General features: G+C 36.4%; 2 protein-coding genes across 3 annotated transcripts; one reads left to right on the top strand and one right to left on the bottom strand.

Moving 5' to 3' along the window:
- Nucleotides 1–321: 321 nt before the first annotated feature.
- psph (phosphoserine phosphatase) lies at nt 322–6355 on the top strand. Of its 2 annotated transcripts, none has more exons than XM_028465063.1 (6): nt 322–544; nt 2503–2646; nt 2759–2893; nt 5022–5167; nt 5658–5806; nt 5884–6355. In XM_028465063.1, the coding sequence occupies exons 2-6, from the start codon at nt 2507–2509 to the stop codon at nt 5992–5994; spliced, it is 681 nt and encodes a 226-aa protein (XP_028320864.1). In that variant the 5' UTR covers nt 322–544; nt 2503–2506; the 3' UTR covers nt 5995–6355. The 2 variants fall into 2 exon arrangements, with proteins under 2 accessions (XP_028320864.1, XP_028320863.1); XM_028465062.1 differs by having other exon boundaries at nt 323–544; nt 2500–2646.
- A 617-nt stretch (nt 6356–6972) lies between these two features.
- On the bottom strand, nt 6973–17064 carry nipsnap2 (nipsnap homolog 2). The gene is made up of 10 exons (XM_028465060.1): nt 16903–17064; nt 13959–14098; nt 13839–13884; nt 12800–12894; nt 12584–12654; nt 10673–10813; nt 9028–9059; nt 7884–7978; nt 7448–7531; nt 6973–7226 (listed from the first exon to the last, which is right to left on the bottom strand). Exons 1-10 carry the CDS (start codon nt 16992–16994, stop codon nt 7162–7164), a joined length of 861 nt encoding a protein of 286 aa, XP_028320861.1. The 5' UTR covers nt 16995–17064; the 3' UTR covers nt 6973–7161.
- Nucleotides 17065–20783: the final 3719 nt, after the last annotated feature.

Consider the following 20783-nt stretch of genomic DNA (forward strand, 5'->3'; position numbering starts at 1 on the left):
GTAAAAAAAATAAATAATAATTGTGGCCACAAAATACTATCTTTTGGGTGGCCGTGAATTATTATTTTGTGGCCACAAATTACTATTAGTATTAGTATGTATTTGATGCCCATAAATTAGTAATTTGTGGCCACAAATTAGTATTTCTCAATTTATTTATTTTTTTTGTTTTAAATGAATTATTATTGTTCTTCTTCTTCTTCTTCTTCTTCTTCTTCTTCTTCTTCTTCTTCTTCTTCTTCTTCTTCTTCTTCTTCTTCTTCTTCTTCTTCTTCTTCTTCTTCTTCTTCTTCTTCTTCTTCTTCTTCTGTGTAGTTTTACGGCAGTTGGCACCTCTTCCTTCTTTTATTCTGTGTGCCCATATATAACCACTTCCGTCGTCATGGCAACGAGGAAGCAGATAGTAGGCGGTCCTTCAGTAGCCTTGCTCTGATTGGTGCATTGCTCAGAGTCCTCTTTTCTTACGGTCCTCTGTAGTCCTCTGTACTGTAGCCTTTCTTTATTCAGAGCTTCTACCTGGGACACGGCAACGCTACCATTTCCCGTAAGGACGACATTTATTCTGCTATAATGTTTGTGTGTCTGTGTGTGTGTGTGTGTGTGTGTGGGTTTCGGATAAGCGTGTGTTTGGACTCGTTGTGTTGACGGAGGCTCGGTTGTTGAGCAGTGCGGACGTTCGACCGCAGCTGTAAAGATTTTACTGTAGACACACAGACGCGAGTCGCTGTGCGCGTGCGTGCATGCATGCGTGTGCGCGCACATGCCCGCATGCGGCTCAGTAGTTGTACATGACGTAGATGACGCAATCCGTGTATACTGTGATCATTCCCTGTTTTTCCATTGGTTCACACACTGGTGAGAACAGCGTGTTTAACGAAGATAAGCTGATGAATAGATGATGTTTCTGCTCCACTGGAGAGAAAACATGCATGGCCCCTCACTAGTTAAACTACAAGTTAGATCAACACGTAAAAATAGAATGCCAACGTTAAATCTAAATCTTACATTTGAATTTAAAATCTAAATGTTAAATCTAACTGTTTCATTTAAATGTTAAATCTAAATGTCACAGGTGAAACTAAATATTTAGCTAATATGCAAATTCACCATTTAGATTTAGCATTTAACATTTAGATTGAGATTTGACATTTAACTTTTAACATTTAGATTGAGATTTGACATTTTACTTTTAACATTTAGATTCAACATCTACCATTTAGATTCAACATTTAACATTTAGAATGAACATTTAGACTTAACATTGACATGCAGCACTTGCTCGGCCAAGTTCACTCGTTAAACCACAAGTTAGATCAACACACACAGTACACTTAAAAATATAATGCCAATGTTAAATCTAAATGTTAAATCTGAATTTTAAATTTAAATATAAATGTTGAATTGAAATGCTAAATGTTAACTCTAAATCTAAATGTTAAATCTAAATCTAAAAGTTGAATCTAAATGTTAAATCTAAATGTCACAGGTGAAACTAAATATTTAGCTAATATGCAAATTCACCGTTTAGATTTAGCATTTAACATTTAGATTTAGATTTGACATTTAACTTTTAACATTTAGATTCAACATCTACCATTTAGATTTAACATTGTCATGCAACACATGCACGGCCCAGTTCACTCCTTAAACCACAAGTTAGATCAACACACACAGTACACTTAAAAATATAATGCCAATGTTAAATCTAAATGTCACAGGTGAAACTAAATATTTAGCTAATATGCAAATTCACCATTTAGATTTAGCATTTAACATTTAGATTGAGATTTGACATTTAACTTTTAACATTTAGATTGAGATTTGACAATTTACTTTTAACATTTAGATTCAACATCTACCATTTAGATTCAACATTTAACATTTAGAATTAACATTTAGACTTAACATTGACATGCAGCACTTGCACGGCCAAGTTCACTCGTTAAACCACAAGTTAGATCAACACACACAGTACACTTAAAAATATAATGCCAATGTTAAATCTAAATGTTAAATCTGAATTTTAAATTTAAATATAAATGTTGAATTGAAATGCTAAATGTTAACTCTAAATCTAAATGTTAAATCTAAATCTAAAAGTTGAATCTAAATGTTAAATCTATATGTCACAGGTGAAACTAAATATTTAGCTAATATGCAAATTCAGTGATTCACCGTTTAGATTTAGCATTTAACATTTAACATTTAGATTTAGATTTGACATTTAACTTTTAACATTTAGATTCAACATCTACCATTTAGATGCACGGCCCAGTTCACTCGTTAAACCACAAGTTAGATCAACACACACAGTACACTTAAAAATATAATGCCAATGTTAAATCTAAATGTCACAGGTGAAACTAAATATTTAGCTAATATGCATAATTACAATCGGCGCACCATCATTTCTAGTATAGCCACCACACCTACCATCCAGGACTAGCTTTGTCATGTTTGTTCCGGCACTACCTAGTTAAACTGGTTTGTTTATTTCAGCAGCAGGATGACAAATCTATCCCAGACCCAGGAGCTGTTCAGGAGAGCAGAGGCAGTTTGTTTTGATGTGGACAGCACAGTCATCAAAGAAGAAGGGATTGATGAGCTCGCCAAATTCTGTGGAGTGGGGGATGCTGTCACTGAGATGTAAGTTTAGTTTAGTCTTCTTTTTTATCTGCCGTATGGATTTTTCTACAGATGTGTTTTATCTGTGACATGAACTTGTGCCTCATAATGAATCAGCCTTTTTGCTGTTTAGGACACGTAAGGCCATGGGCGGCTCCATGACCTTTAAAAAAGCGCTGACGGAGCGTCTTTCTATCATTCGATGTTCCAGAGAACAAGTGAACAAACTGATTACAGACCATCCTCCTCAGCTGACCCCAGGTGTTCGGTGAGTGTGTGAACAGTTATCTCCAACCACAAATCCAAACCATATCAACGCATTATTCTTAAACTGGAATTAAAATCATCTTTTGATGCTCTAAATGTATGTTTTTAATAATAAGTTTACTGTTTTGTGTTGTGTTTTTTTTTTACCTGCCTGGTCTCCCTCTAAAACAAGGGTGTCAAATGAGTTTGATCTTAAGTGGGCTGCAGATTTTAGGCAGGGAAACGAGCCATTTGAATATTAATATCCCCAAGTTTGTATTCTGAAAAACGTATAAAACATACAGTATCCAGGCAAAAAGTGACAGATATCAGTCAGTGCAGGATTTTCTCTTTTAAATTTGATTGAATTTGTGACCAATTTTTATCTAATTTGAGGAAATACTTTCAGGAAACCCGAGTTCTTGGAAACATTTGAGATTTAAAATGTCATGTGATGCAAATATTGTGGAGTTTCATTGAATTTGTGTATTTAGATATCTAAGAAATCTACAAATGAATTATTTGGTCATTTGCACAGTAATTTTTTTGACTTTCTCATGTGGGCTGAATTGGATTGTCTAAAGGGCTGGATTTGGCCCTCGAGCCTTGAGTTTGACACATGCTCGAGAACAGGGGTTCACAACTGGTTTCACCCTGGGACCCACATTTTGCCACATTCATCAAATCGCGACCCATTTTTTTCCAAAGATAGCTGTTGAAAACATGCATATATAATGTTTTTTAAAACATAAATCTATATATTTTCCTGTGCAACATGAATTTCACAGCATGCCTGTCAAAAGTTTCTTTCAAAATAAAAGACAAGTCCAACATGAAAGACATTAAGTATTTTATTTTTTATTTTTGGCCAGCTTTCCGCGACCCACTTTTGGGTCCCGACCCACCAGTTGAGAATCGCTGCTCTAGAACATTGGTTCCTAACCTTTGTTCACATTGTACCCCATCCATCATTTCATATGTGGTTTCATTGTGTATTATTTGACCTTTCCTAAACCTCTTCCTGGTTCCCTAAGGCTCATCCACTGAAAGTAAGTGGATTAAAAAAAACACAGACAAAATAATTGAACTTTCATAAGATTCATTCAATAGTAAATACAGTCTCCTTTGTATAGCAAACTAATTATTGTCTTTGGTTGTCAGAAGTGTGATTAAATGTCCTTTTCAACATAACTAATGCTACAATACTACAATAAACGACAGTATTCTATGGAGCAATGGTTTGTTTGGTTTTGGTAAATTTGTCCAAAGAAAATAGCCAAAAAAGAAACTAGCAACATTTTCTAATTTCCAAATTGATAACTTTTTCCCGAGTACCCACTGCAATGTTCCACTGTAGCTCTAGGGGTATGTGTACCCCTGGTTGGGAATCAATGCTCCTAAACACTGGTGGCAAACTCACGGCCTGAGAGCTAACTCCATCCCTCCAGAGCATCCATATCAGCCCGTGGAATGACTCGGCTAAAATTACAAAGTCATTTTATCTGAAGAGCAACATTTAACCAGGTTTGATATGAAATGGAGCCGACCAGATTAATCTAAGTGTTTTCATGTTGACATTAATCGATGTAAATTACTACTTTCACATCAAAGAATATTTCCTCAAAGCAAAACAGAAGCGCTGATACATTACTCTATATAAGGTTCTAATGCATAAGTTTTCTCTTTCAAATTATACAGACAGATGCTGTGATGGTCAAAAATTGATCGCAGGCCTTGATTTTTTTCCACCTGTATATTAATTATTTGGTAAAATAATACATCGCTCAGTTCTGCATATCTACAATTGCAGGAATAACACCTTAAATGCATATATAGATATGTTGGGTTTCTTTCTTTCTTATTATGAATTTTATATTTTGATACATGCATTGAGGTGACGTTGTTGTAATTTGTGCTTTATAAATAAAGTTGAATTGAATTGAATATATGGACCGTTACATGTGGAAGGATTAAAAATAGGACACAATAATACAGTATTTTACTGATTTGGTTCACTTGAGACGCAAGTAGGTCTTATTTATATACTTAAAAACCTTTCTTTTGTGTGTGTGTCAAATTACTTACCGAAAAAAAGTGATTTTTAATATAATTCTGATCAGGCTCAATAAGTTATTGTTTTTTCTCCACAGAGAACTAGTGGATCGTCTGCATGAGCGGAAGGTGAAAGTTTTTCTCATCTCAGGTGGTTTTCGCTGCATTGTTGAACATGTGGCGACTCAGCTAAATATTCCTCTGCACCACGTCTACGCTAACCGGCTCAAGTTCTACTTCAATGGTGAGAACTAAAGAAAGTGATGTGCCTTCATTTATTTTTTTAAATTCAGATCAGTAAATTTCATTAGGTTTCCTGTCATTAAATTAAGTGCATTAAACCATTGATTCTCTACCTGGTGGGTCGGGACCCAAAAGTGGGTCGTGGACAGCGACAATGTCTCTCATGTTGGGTTGGACTTGTCTTTTATTTTGAAAAAAACTTGGCTTGACTTGACATAGCTTGTTACACAGGCAACTATAAAGATTTAAAAAAAAAAGATTATACGGATTGATAAGATTAAATGACCGTGGCAAAATTGGGTCGCAGGGTGAGACCAGCTGAGAACCACTGCATTAAACTGTGCAGGAAAAGCAAGATGAGCGACACATTTATATTTAAAAGCACAAGAAAAGTCAGATACCTTGAAACTGATTTGTAATTTTTAGAAGTTATATTGGACAGGCATGGATACAAACGTGTCTGAAATACTAAAAGCTTTACTGCTTTCTAGGAGAATATGCTGGCTTTGATGAGAGTCAACCCACTGCTGAAAGTGGTGGAAAAGGCAAAGTGATCAGCGTGCTGAAGGAACAGTACGGGTTTAAAACTGTGGTGATGATCGGCGATGGAGCCACGGACCTTGAGGCCTGTCCTCCAGCTGTAGGTGTTCACATCTGTCACAATGTAAACCACTGGAGCGGCTTTGTGATGTCATTATCCATTTGTTTTTTCCTCAGAGTGCTTTTATAGGATTTGGAGGAAACGTTGTGAGGCCACAGGTGAAGGAGAGGAGTTCATGGTACGTGACAAGTTTTGGGGAACTCTCCAAAGAACTGGAAAAGATTTGATGCAACTTGAAGAATCTCTGTTGTTCCTAATTTACCCTTTTATATATATATTACACCCAAGGGTGTGCCATTAAAGGTTTTAAAGAGCACATATGACCTTAAACCTCATTAGATTTTTATAATGACTAAATGTGTAAATCTAATAGACCCTAATAGGGATGTCACCTCATTGATTTTTATACTAAAACTCACTAAACATTTAAATTGTGCATGTCATTAGATTTTCTTCACTTGCTTTGTAAGTAATTTTCAGTTATCTACATTATAAACAAATTTAATACACATCCGTACATGCTTCATATAAGAGATATAATTGAAACCATTAAAAGACAACTGGTTGGCATTGTTTGAACAACTTTAATCTGTGTTGACTTTCTCATTATTCTCTGCTGGACAACATCACCATATCAAGGTTCCTGTACAGATAAAACATCTGTAACAGTTCAAAGCAGCACAACTGTGTGTGTGTGTGTGTGTGTGCGTTCAGTCCTCCTGCATAAAAACTTAAGATTAACACCAGGCATGCGTTGTTCACACAAGAAAAGGAGGCAGTCACAAACAGAACCATGACACGCTAACATCACCATGATTGAGACGAGGAACCTCTGGAAAAAGCAACACAATGGAGTGTTTGAAAAACAAGGTTTTGTTTACAGTAGACACCAAAACTAAAATCAGCATCTGTATCTTGTACTGTTTAATATTATTAATGTTGATAAAAAACACACAGATGTGCTTACCATACTGGTGCCTTATTTAATTTTGCCTTTGCCCAGTTTACATCAGAAATGCCACTTTGATATTTATTATTTTATTACTTCTTTAAATGTGATTCCACATCACATCCCATACAGCTGCTTCCCCCCCTTCTCACTTTCAAGTAACTTCTAATGACCTAAACTCAAAGGAGTGGTAAACATAAACCAATTTGAATGTGGCATTAGAGGTTTATGTTTAATAAATAAATAGGGCTGCAACTACTCCAGTACTGTGCAATAACAGTTAGAACAGTAGTTTTATTCCTTTCAGTCTTGCTGACGACTCGAAAAAACAGTGAAGAAAAGAGGAGGAAACGTCATTTGGCAGCACTCAACCCACGGGAAGGTGGTGGTAACATTCAAAGAGGACACCACCGGATTTCAACCGTTTCCAACCTCTCCTGGGGTTTCACTGCAGTGGAGAAGCCTTTGTGGGGATCATGATTCTTGAATCCATGTGCTGAATGAGAGGAACTGCAGACAACAAAACCATGAGTCAGCATTTTGAAGAAAATCTAATCTGAAACAACACGTTTTAGTATTGATTTTAGGTCATGGTCATTCTTTAAACCCTTTACACCCTTAGATACTGAGGTTAGGGTCACATTTCCAGAAGGACAAAAATAAATGGCTTTAATTGCTATTTCGTGCCCTTAAATGAATGAACATTAAAGTAATGCATTAAGTGTTTTCACCTGTGTAATACACCACCTCCTCCCAGCCGTCTTCATGCCACACAGCGTTCCTCGTGTCCTCTCGGGACTGAAGGTCTTTGTAAGCTGTGTGCGACAATAAAGGGTACACAATGTTTAATTCTGAAAAAAAAAAAAAAAAACACACTAGCAATGAACTTAGTTTCAGATCTTCACATTTAATAAACATTTTACATCTAATTTTTTTTCAATAAATCATTAAGTCCCTCAAATTTAGTTGAGCCAATTCTTTTGGTTGGAGTAGTTAAAGGAATGCAATGACTATAATAGGAAAAAAAGGTTATTTTTGTACATTATTCAAGTAGAAATATGCCTTTTTCACAACACAAATGTAGTTGTTTTTTTTCTCATTCACTGACACAATCATCACAACAGTCAGTGCAGCTGATGCATGTTCCTGAGATAAGTCGGACTTTACCCCAGAGGTGGTGGACCATGTAGAGGTTCCCGATTTGTGAGAAAAAGCCTCCTACTGCTTCACTGTTGTGCTGCCGGTATCGAATGGCTCTAGCCCTGGAAACAAAAACAACAGCGAGTCCAAAAAATCTCTTATGGATGTGAGCAACTAAGCAAATGTTTGTGTATCATTCAGGAATTTTTACAATTCTACAAAAACATTTAAAATGTTAATATACTTTAATACACACAGAACTATCTGCAGACAGCACATGGATTGCTTTGCATTGCACCAGTTCTTTAGTTTGAAGACAATTCATACAACGTCCATATCTCCATTAATGAGAATTTCATTGAAAAAGGGATTCATCTCAAAAAAGGGAAACATGATTGAAAATATTACAATATTAAATAAATTAATTTCAACAGTGTGTAGGCCAACTCAGAGGTATGTTATGTGCAGTACACAATATGCACTCAATACTTAATCGAGGCAGGACATAATTCAGCCTCACAGCAAGACGGTGGACACTTGGGGTCCTTACTGGGTGGAGTTTGCATGTTCTCCCCGTGCTGCTTTGTTAGCCGCCTTCAGCTTATCTGCATTAATGGCTCTGATGTCTCATTTATTTTCATCTGTGGCCCTTATGTAAAGCACATTGAGTAGAGTTGTGTACTTGTGTAGACAAGTCATGCATTTAAACCATTAAAACCATTTAAACCACTGCATTTAGCATCGTGGCAGGTGCTGCGTCCTGTTGGAAAAAGAAATCGATATCTCGCTAAAGCTCATCAGTCAAAGAAAACAATAAGTGCTCCGATATTTCCCGGCAGGTAGATTAGATGGTTGCATTGAATTTGGACTTCTTAAAACAAAGTGGATCTGGGTTGCTTTAAGTAATAGTCATATAGATTAAAATTAAATAAATAAAACATGTCTTAAGATAAATCATGTTGTGTGGAATTACATATTTTCTTAAGTTGTCCTTTATTTGGATCGTGTTTCCAATGACATTCTATTCATTGTAGAGCAACTGTGCAGAGCATGATTTCTCATAGTGAGGCTTCAGATACAGAGCATCTTAGAGGAATAGCTCTTATTAATGACAGTGTGAGCAGGGAGGTCTTATAGTGCAACTTAGCTCAATGAATTAAAGCTGCCTTACCAGTAATTTCCCCACTCGATCATTGTTCCAGGCTGCAGGAGAGAAAACAAGCCTTTCATTATCATAGTATGCATAGTATTTAATAGCATGTGCATACAACATGATCACATCCCAGTGTTTAATCATCCTCTGGTGTTTAATCCCTGCTGTTCCTGTGATGTAATCTCAGTCTTTCTTGATAAAGGAGGATAATATTGAAACTATGTTTTAGTGATGAAGGTTTAGCCTTTCACATTAGAGATAAGGACTCAGTCGAACAGCAGATTGATTAAAAAAACAAAAAAAGCAGCAACAACAGGCTAAGTAAACACTGCTTTGGTGAGCTTAATGATTATTATCATTGATCAATTCTGATACTGATTACAGAGAAATCAAAGAGTTTGGGAAGTAAACAGAATAGACATTAATCCTGTGGATGGATGAGTAACAAAGAATAGCAGCATTTCTTTATTAAACGCACTGGCAAATGTTCCATATGTTAAGTTCACTGACAAAACTATGGTAAAGGGAAATAAAAGAGGTTGAAACATAAATAAATGAATAAAGTGATACTATCAAATAGGGATGTAACGATTAATCATAAGGCAGTTAAAAATCGATTCATAGGTATCACGATTGACATCGATACGGTTTTTTTTAAACAGCAGAGGGGGCTATATATATTTATCCCTTCTCTTGTCCAGAAGTGTACCGGCGGGCGGAATCTGCTACTATTTTCTTTCTGGCTGCATTCTACTCTTACATGTTAATAAATGATTCCTTACCCCTTTAGCACCGAAAGAATATTTGTAATATTACGTGAATATCTGTAAAAGTCACGTTTTTCTATTAGCTCCGTCTGCTAGCATAGCATCTCTTCTTCACTGCTAGATTAGCTGCATGCCAACCGACCACTGGGTTTCCAGCGCCCTCTCCTGGTTCAAACTAATATCTGACGTAAATCAGAGCAATGACGGTTGTTTTTTTAAAGTCCAATTGTTAAGGCACAAAATACATTTTCAGTTGCACTTTTAAAAAGGAAAAGTACTATTATGCAGTTTTGCATTGTTTACTATAGAACCAAAATTTAAATTAATAAGCTTCTTCTTCATTTGTATTATTCCTTTATTTATTTCATTCAAGATTTTTAGTTAAATTGCATTGTTTTGAATAGTATCAAGGGATTCTTTAGACAATTAATAATAAAAAAAAAAAATACAGTATTTTCTAGTTTTTTTCCCAAAAAAAAAAAAAATAAAGGAATATTTTTCAGTCATCATTTGACTACAGTCCCATTTTGTAAAATAAATCGTGAGGAAGTCGTATCGTGAACCCAGTATCGTGAATCGTATCGGGAGTTGAGTGAATCGTTACATCCCTACTATCAAAGAATAAACATGTGGATATCCTGGAGTGTATACGTCAGGATTATCTTCTTTTAGCTCTTTAACACAGTGTATTCAACTTTTTGCAATGATAAATTTAATCAGACAAAGATGGAAAAACATGCCTATGTCACTGAAAATTTCAACGCAAAGATGCTTGTGAATGACATTCTTAATGTGTCAGTATTTCTGTTGTTTGTCATTTCTGCTGATCTACTACAGACGTCTTTTATATTTTGCTCTAAAACTTTTGAATGAGGCACAGCAGCTCTCTCACTCACCCTCAGCTGGTAGGACCTTAGCTCATAGATGTTGGGGCCCTCTCTGGGAACGGGTTCATTCCAGAAGCTAAACTCCAGCAGGAGCTGATTCCTGCGGGACAACAGCATCTTCCCGCGCTCCTTCCTGTACGCCGAGAATTCCTGACAACGCAGCAGGTTTGGGGTCGATTACATTTGTCAGTTACAATAACGTTTTCAATTACCCATGTTCAATTATGATTAGAGAGACCAGCATTTATTACTACAAATAAATTACAATTATTTTATATCCTCAGGTCAATTATAATCATGTTCTCAGTTACTAAAGTTAAATTACAATTACTGAGCCTGAAATAAATAACCTCATCAAAGTTCATTTTCTTCTTGGGTTAGCTTTCTGTTAGCATCTCTTATGATGACAGGTCTTAAATCAGCTGTAAAATACACTAAAAACTAAGGGTGTCCCGATCCGATATCAGCCAGAAAACGAATATCAGATTTTTTTGGACTGCATCTAAAATCTCCGATATATTACATTATATTTATTAAATTGTAGATTACTGTAGATATTATGTTGAAGGTTAAAATCTATATAACCAATTGGTTAATAATAAATTGGTCATTATTTCTCATTCCTACTGTTGCTGACTATTGTTCTCTGTTTAAGTAACATCACTTGATCAAGTCTTTTCTAACATTCCACACTACAAAATAAGTAATAAAAGTATGTATGATTCGTTCTGATATCGGTATTGGTCAATACTCAAGGCTGCAATATCGGTATCGTATCGGAAAGTGGAAAAGTTGTTTCGGGACATCCCTGCTAAAAACAAATATTTATCATCTAATTTGTTTCCTGTCTATTGGTTACTTTGTTATGCTGCGTTCACAACAGACGCGTCACAAAACGTATGCACGACCATAACAGACAAAGTCAATGGGATGGACACGGTAAGAGGCAAATTCTTCTCCTGTTGGGCGGCGTGGCAAGAGCATTGGCCGCGGCATGCGCGCTCCCGAATTTCCGTAACATTTGTCATTCGCTTGAGCTGAAAATAATGAACTCCAGCGAATGTTTTGTGTGACGCGCAGCCAATCAGAGTCCTTGTTGTTGTCAACATGGACATCGGTCTTTTCAGCATGAAGGAGAAAATAAACATGGCGGTGTGTGACCACCCGGAGCTCTACGACACGGCCAGTTTTTTTATACCGGGACCAGACCAGGAAAGAGTTAGCGCAGCTCCTGAAGAAAACAGTGAAACTCACTGAGTTGGATTTGTCGCTGGTTAACCTGGTGGATCCAGGAACGCCGCCTTCAAGCGTTTTGACAGCACTTCAGCTTCCACAGAAGGTAAAGAGCAGCAATTTTACTGGGGTCCTCCATAGTTGATGGTGAAAATGGGGTAAACGTTTTGCGCGGTGCACACATCTCACAAATCTGTGCCGCATCCCGTGTGAACGCAGCATTAGGCATCCTAATCAATGAAAATATAGGTTTTCATATTTTTGGTGTGGACATCTCAACCTTTTTGTGTCTATTTAATTGTTGATTTATTTTTTTAAATGGTAAAATGTGGCCAAGCTTGATAAAAAACACATTAATAATTGTTAACTACATGTGTTAAACTGTACATAGAACTGTCATATGGTTCCCCAGTTTTGCGTTAAGTTATAATTGAACATTTTTCTAGAATTTTCATGGCAGCTACAACTACAAAACCAAATATCTGAACTCAATTGCAATTTAATTACGAATACGACAGCAACAGATTTTTAAAATTACAATTATAACTACACCTTAATTGTAATTAATTATCAATTACGCTATAGCAGTTATAATTAAACCCAACCCTCCAGACCAGCATGCATTAATTACTCCTTCTGTGTGTCTTCATTGAGAATGTGGTCGTACATATGCTTGAGTGTCGTTACCTGATTCTGCTTTAGCTTGTTCATGACCTCCGTCAAGGCCGGGTACCCTCCTCTGTAACGCCACAGGTGAACTGAGAAAACAGAAGTCACTTATTGAACCTGAGCCTTCAGAACGTAAAGTGATTAATAAGATTGCCAATATTGCATTTTATTCTGTAAAAGCTGTGTTGACTGTAACCTGATAGCTGTGCAGTAGATTAATAATAGTAATCCTACCAGCCTGATCCTGTTCTCCATACCAGGTATTCCAGGTTCCAACCAGCTCACATGGGTAGTACTTATCAGCGTGGATGATGGGCAAAACTTCCTCACTGCGATAACGAGAAACGGGTCCATTTATTATTATTGATTTATATTCATGTTTTATTGACACCTATCTGACATGTTGGTTTTTACGCAAGTTTATACATAATAAGCAAGATGTTTTTTAACTTTTACAATCATACCGTACAAGACATATATCTACCCTTTGCCCGTACGTCACATCATCAGTTTAAAATATCCTCAAGAGACCATCTGCTATGGAATAGTTTACCTCCCCCAATAAGTTCCATATCCTCCTACTCACTCACTCTTTAAAAAGGCTGTTAAAAATAACATCATAATATTTATTTATAAGTCCTTCTCCTACATTACATGTAATTACTTCATGCCTTCTCTCTTCTCATCTATGTATACATTCTTTTTTTTATTTTCAATTAATATCTTCTTCAATATTTTCATTGTCTTTTGATATTGATTTTTGTGTACTTTAATATATATTATTTTTCCTCATATATCAAAGTTTAATTGTGCATTTTGTTTATTTGTTAGGACACGCATTGAGATTATTAATATCAATGCAAAGAGATTATTAATCTCAATGTGGTTCTCCTGACTAAATAAAGGCTAATGTTAGGCCTTATTTTAAATTGTTTGTGTTTATTGAAAGGGGTGGAACTCTTTAGGGTTCGTTCCCTCCTTGCACCTTTTAATGATGTTTTTTCTTTAATGTATGATCAATAAAAACATTAAAAAAAATAAAATGAACAGTAAACAATGCTAGTGACTAACTGAGTGCACGACCTCCAGTTGTCGTAGCTCTGAGCGAGTTGGCCATAAAGCAAAAAAAAAAAACCTGCAACTGACTAGGCTGTCATTCACATCACATGTATAGACCGCCCTGAATTATTTTTACTCAACAGTAAACACTAAGTAGTCCACACACAGTTCATGCCATTTGCACCCTTCAGCTGTAATATGAGACAACACTCACCAGAGTTTGTTGTATGAATCCAGGCAGTCTGGCTTGACATTATGGACTGAAAAAGAACATTCCTGTTAGTGAAAAAACAATCCTAATACATGGTAGTTTTCAGTTCTCAGAGTGACTTACATTGGATTTTATAGAGGTTACTCTCTTCATTTTTGGTCAGCAAATTTGAGTGTGCATCTTTTCTAGGATCCACTTTTCTCACAAACAGTGACTTAAACCAGCTGTCCGGGCTGTTTCTGCTGTTAGATGTTGACAAACCCCTGAGAGGAGGGCGAAAAAATAAAAGACAATTTTGATGATCTGTGTAGTTCAGGGGTCTGCAACCTGCGGCTCTGGAGCCTCATGTGGCTCTTTGACTCTTTGTAGCTTTAAAAAACAAAAATTAAATAATGAATTGTTATCTCTTACAGAAGGTGTTGATGATTAATGACATTAATGTCAAATAAAAGTATGATAAAACAATTGGTTAACCTAAAAATAAATCACACTGCAATAACTACTTATTATTACACTCCTACAGCCTCTACTGACCATCAACTTTCCCTGCACCTGCGGCTAACCTTAAGTTTTAAATCCCTTATAAGATAACTAAATTAACAAAAATACTATTTTGGAAAAATATAGAGATTGTATTTGTGTGGGGAAAGATGTATTTAATTGCCAACATGCCGCCTTAATATGCATGCTCGATATGTTGCAAGAAATTAGCAATTAACATGTGTTGACCAACATGATCATGTGTTATCAAATTCAAGTTATTTTTTGTAGCCCTTCAAATCCATTAACTCATAACATTTTTCGATATTTTAACTGTGTAGAATTTTATACACTGTATTATCTTCATTGAGAAGGTTTTTTTTTTTTTGGCTCCGGAAGGGCTTTAATCCAGGTGAGATGAGGCAAAACGGCTCCATTGAGAGTAAAGTTTGCAGACCCCTGGTGTAGTTACATTCATCAGTCCATTTATTTATGGCTGTTGCTATTGGTCCGTACCCGGACCTCAGACAATCCTGCGAGTTCCATCACTGCCGGACCTGTGTCCTTCTAGCTATAGTTTCCTCAGTTTTATTTTAGTCCAAACCCTATCCCTAAAATGTTTATTTTTTTCGTATATATATTTTTAAAGGTGGAATTTGCCGTGTCAAATATGTTAAAATGAAAAAAAAAAAAAAATGCCAGAAGTGGGATTCAAACCCACAACAGCAGAAGGAAACGTCCTAAAGTCTTGCACCTTAGACCACTCGGCTATTGACGTTTATGTAGAAAAGGTCTGGTAGTGACGGAACAATAGTCAGATCTGTCTGAGTTCCGGGTCCGGAACTATAGACACTTTGTTTATTAATTCCTGCGTTGACTGAGCTTCTCCAAATTTGCTCGTTGCAAAAATAAACCCTCAATAGTTTCCCAATCCATAACAGGGCAACCATACAGAGACATCATACATTCAATGAGTAAGCATAAAACATACACTCTTCACATTTGCTTTGATAATGGTATAAAACAACATATTCAAAAGGGAAAATTGCATATTGTAATTTTTTTATCTGGAAGTCTAGAATTACGTGACTATCCTCTCGTATTGATAGCTTTGATAAATCCTCCTTCCCTCCTAGTCTTGTCTTGTGTTTTACACAGAAAAAGCCCACCTGGACAATATGCAAACACTAAATACGCCACCCAAACCCCAAATAATCTGGCTATGAGGCGGCAATGGTTCCCAACATACTGTATATCTAGGTAGATAATGATATAGTCAAGTTTCAAACTCTTCTACAATGCCAATACAAACGCTGCTATCACACAAAACCTAAGCTATCACACAAAACCTAACCTGTTGAAAAAAATCGATTCGCCGATATATTGCGATATTAAGTGGCGCGATTCTCGGATCGATTCAAAATGCATCCATATCGATATTTTTTTTTTATTAACCTTTATTTAACCAGGGAAGTCTTTTCCACTACAGGAGACATTGTAACTGCACAAAGAAGTGCGCTGAAACCTGGGCATGTTGACCAGCTTGTGTTTTTTCGATGAAATTTAAAAAGAAAGTACTAACTTTCTGCATTTATTTGTTGTTCTAGGCATATACCTCAGTTAAGTTGCACTAAAGTCAAAGTTGGTTTAAAAGCCACAGGCAGATTGCATGTTATTATTTTATTTTAAGTTGTTGGCACATGGCATGTTAAAGTCAATGTTTTGAGTGTAAAATATGCCAATAAAATATATTTCATACATAATGTTCTTATGAAGGTGTACAAACTTACAGATTGGTTGTTTCTTAAGTTATATATATATATTTTTTTGTTTAAATCACAATATCGCCTTATACTTTAATATCAGGATATATCGTATCATGACTTATGTATCGGGATAACAATCGTATATCGCCAGATGCCAGGCAATACACAACCCTACAAAACCTGTTACAGAATATAAACCAAGAGCTTCATTCATATTATTTAGGGCCAGAATGGCCATAATTTTACACGTAAAAATTGTTAGAAATGTTATATGGTATATATTTACAGTTGCAAATACTGTAAATAAAAATTGTAAGGTTTCTATATAATTAAATATAAGACGTGGGATCAATAATGAACTTTTTTAATTGTTATGCCTACAATTTACTCGTACTAGGATGGGACTTTTTGCCTTTTACACAAATGTTAATGTCAAGTGGTCAGAAACTGGTTTTATGCTCCTGATGTAAACTACGTGCAGAATAAAATATTTAGATCATTCATAATATAAACATGTTGCTCAGCTGTCTAACCTCACACTGACCTTGGAAGTAAGTTACACATGCTCCCTGGTAGTATTTGGCTATTGCGTGTCTTTTAAACCCTAAACAACCCATAATATAACCATTATTGATGCAGATATCCAGTAACACACACAGCAAGGACGCAGTGAAGCAGCCTCAGTGGAACGCACAGCTGAAGGCCACTGTTAGCAGGTAACGGTGCTATAGCTAGGTCGGGATGACTGGTGTAAATACAACAACAACTACAGAAAACACGCTCAATTCGACACAAAACATGCACACTTGTAAACAACGTACCTGCACCATTCAGTGAGCTGTCCGGCCGAATTGAACCCGCATTTGGCTCGACCCAAGCCACCGAGGACTCTCTGAAGGACTCCAGTCGCCATCTTTAACTGAGGTTGCGTCTATCTCCTTTCCTAGCCACTGTTCTTTAACCCCGGAAGTGTTTAAGTGGCTGCCATCATAAAAGAGCGTTCGAGTGTTCTTTAAGCTGACGTCGTTTTATTACGTCACCGAGTGGAAGTTCGTCTGATTGTCAAAACAAACGTGGTGGTCTTTTCCTTACTCCTCTCCTAACACCTTTCTTTAACCCCGTGACGTTATCCACGGGGGTTATGGAAAAGTGGATAGGAAAGGAGATAGGAGGGAATATTCGGACGCGGCCTAAGCTTTACCAGGCAGAGGCAGTGACAGCCGCTGACCAGTAGGGGGCGACCAAGCACTTCGAGTGTCTGCAGAGTTTTCACAACAAAGCAAGTATAGCCCTTTTCTGCCCTCCTAAGCTTTATTGAACACTATAAAAATAAACAATTATGGCAACTTTCATTTAACAAACAATTTTGGCAACTTTCATTTAGTTGTATGTACTGAACCGGTTTCAATAAACATGAATGCGTGTTTATATGTGTGTAGATTCAAAATAATAAAAAAAAAAAAGAAAGGAAACACAAGTTAACAGTTGCATACATTTATTTATTTTTTAAAATATCATACAATTTCTTGTCTTTTATACTTTTAAGAAAATTTAAAGACTTTGTACATTTTAAATTTGTTCAGGAAGACAAAGTAATTGGGGGATGATATCAGAAATATATTCTTGTGGATTCTTGGTCATTTTTTCAGAAAGCAATAGTAGCTAGAAACATTATTGTCATTGTTTGATCTATTCATAAATCTTAAGCCAAAATGTTTGCATTATCACATGAGAAAAATTGCAACTCCTCTGCCACTCAGCCTCACTCCTCTTTCTCTTCTTCCCTGTGGCTGACGACCCATCCAATTCATTGTCCTTCTATTGTCAGACACCGTAAAATTGTGTTATGATTACATATACATTTGCTGGTTTTTGAATTGAAGGGAATCTTAGCTATTTTACAAACAGTTGTTTATGGTTGATTTCGAGCTCAACATATTTCCTTTTGTTAGAGGAAGTCAAGATTCAACTAGAAGTAATTTAACAAGTTAGGACGGATTTAGAAAAAAAAGTCAAATGGAAATGTATAGAAATATGCTTGACATATTGTCATAAGCAACAGATGATGTAGGAAACAGCAGATAAGTGTACACAATCATAAATGAGAAAAACTGTAAGGAAAACAACTATAAAACATAAAGAACTTAATCTTTGCATACAGGTTTGACGAAAAGAACATTACATAGTGAGGAAAGGCAACAAAACACGATAATAACAAGATTAATTGCATTTTCAGGAATAAAAGTGCAGAGATCCTGCAAGGTTCACACAAATAAGCAAGCCCCCCAATGATAAGCAGGTTCCCACATGAAAAGCGGTTTGCCAGAAATAAGCAAGTACCCACAAGGAAATGCAAAATTCTTCTTTTCCATATCTGGCCCAGTGGGTCCATACCTTGCATGTTCATTTGGCCCACATTCTGCATGGAATGATGGCACTTGGGCGTTCTGCTTCTGTTTGCCAGAACTTGACCACAACCAAGCCATCACAGCGCAGATGTCTGCCAAGAACATGTACATTAGCCACTTTTGGCACACATCCAGATGAATCTATGTTAACTTGTCATAATTTAGCCAAAATTGGTCTAAATATGTTTCAAGATGACTAGCTCACTAGGGCCACTTTAGGCTCACATCTACTTTGTACGGGCCAGAAGAATGCCAAAAAGTGCCAGATCGTTGTGCGATGTGGTTCACATCTGTATGCTACCAGGGGGTCCTCACAGGATAAGCAGGTCCTCACAATTAAACACATTCCCACAAGATAAGCAGGTACCCACATGATAAGAAGGTCCCCACAGACAAGCATATCCCCTAGTCCAGATAAGCAGATCCCTACAAAAAAGCAGGTAAGCCGTTCCCACGAAGATAAGCGCATTTTTCACACAAGATAAGCATGTTGCAAACTGATGAGCATCTCGCCACAACTAAGCAGGTCCCCACAAAGATAAGCCATTGAAGCAGCAGCTTTGTTTGACCAGAGTGTTGGACAGAGGGCCAAGAAAATAACCTGTTAACACTTAACCAAGTATTATGAAAAAAGTTAAATATCAGAGTAGGGCAGACCCACTTGGAGAACTTTAATATGTTGTTTTTAACAATGCCATTGTTGCACGGACTCCAGTTGTTATCACGAGAGCAAATTTCAGAAGGCTGTAAAAAAAAAAAAAATCTGCTTTTTAGATACAATTCTGATATTTTCCAAACATCATCGACCATGACTTTAAAATGTTGTCAATTTTAGATTTTGATAATGCTTCGAGATGACTATTGTTGTAATTTGCGCTATATAAGTAAAGTAGAATTGAATTGAACTAGATTTTTGTGCAAAATTTGGTCATTGTTCGAGGGGATTTCCTTGGAACAAGGAGAAAAAGAATATGCAGTTCATACTCCCTGGCCCCTCACAAGACACATTTGAAACAGGAGAGGGTGCTCTCATCCAAGTAATATTTTTATACAGTCCATGAGCACAAGCTACTTCCCTTTCAAACATGATTGGTGGAACAAGAAGCCCCAACATGTAATTCTTTAGAGCTAATAACAAATGATCATCTTCAGAGAATATAGGCTATAGCATAGGATTATATAATACAACAGGTAGGTCTACCTTGCTGTGCTCTGGTCACTAAAAAAAAAAAAAAATATATATATATATATATATATATATATATATATATATATATATATATATATGCTTGGGTTATGAAGGTATGGGCCAGTTTGCAGTAGATTGTGCGAAAACGCTTAATTGGCATTTTGAAACCAGACTGGACCAAACCCGCATCACGGACCCTTTAACTCAGGGGTGTCAAACTCATTTTAGTTCAGGGGCCAACAACAGAGCAGTGTGATCTCTAGTGGGCCACAGATTTTATGCTGGAAAATAACTAATTTCAACATTGTTGTGCCTTACTTTGCACTTCTACATATACATAAAACACAAAATATGTAAGAAACAGGATTTCCACTTTAAATTTCCTTGATTTTGTGACAAATTTCTATGTACGTAATTAAGGGAAAAGTTATTCAATAATTTGGGAGAAATGTAAAGTTTTTTTTTTTTACAAGTTTAACATTTAATATGTCTGCCATCATGTGATTTAAGCACCAAGAAAACTGTGAGCCCCTGCAAATATTGAGTTTCACCCACACAATAATTCATGTTTTCTCTGTAATTTTTCACTTTCTCCTGCGGGTCGAATTGGATGCTCCAAAGGGCCGGATTTGGCCCCCGGGCCTTGGGTTTGACACATGTGCTCTAACTTCTTTTTCAGGGCAGACAATTAAATTCAGAAAGTGGTGGTCAGAAATATTTTAAGCATTGATATAAAACTAGTATTGGACATTTTTTTGAAAATGTGAAAATTAGTGAAAAAAAATTGTTGACTAATATCTAAGTAAAATAATAAAAGCAGATTTCTCTGAAAAAATAAAGTATTTCTGCCAAGAAACTTCTGCTCACGCCCCTGCCTCATGGTGGCCACGCCCACACCTGGAGCTGCAGGTACAGGTGAGGACGAGCCCAGCAACAGCTCATCCTAGATGACTCTCTCGGTTCTAAAGTAGTAAGTGATTTAAAGTTATATCTTTCAGAGTTTTGAATAAACAGTTTACTTGCTGTGTAATAAAGACAATTTTTAGCAGGATAATCAGTTAGCTAATAATGACGTGCAGTACAAACTTTAGCTAGTAATGCTACA

This window comes from Gouania willdenowi, chromosome 13 (assembly GCF_900634775.1).
Source record: "Gouania willdenowi chromosome 13, fGouWil2.1, whole genome shotgun sequence".
Classification (NCBI taxonomy): domain Eukaryota; kingdom Metazoa; phylum Chordata; class Actinopteri; order Blenniiformes; family Gobiesocidae; genus Gouania; species Gouania willdenowi.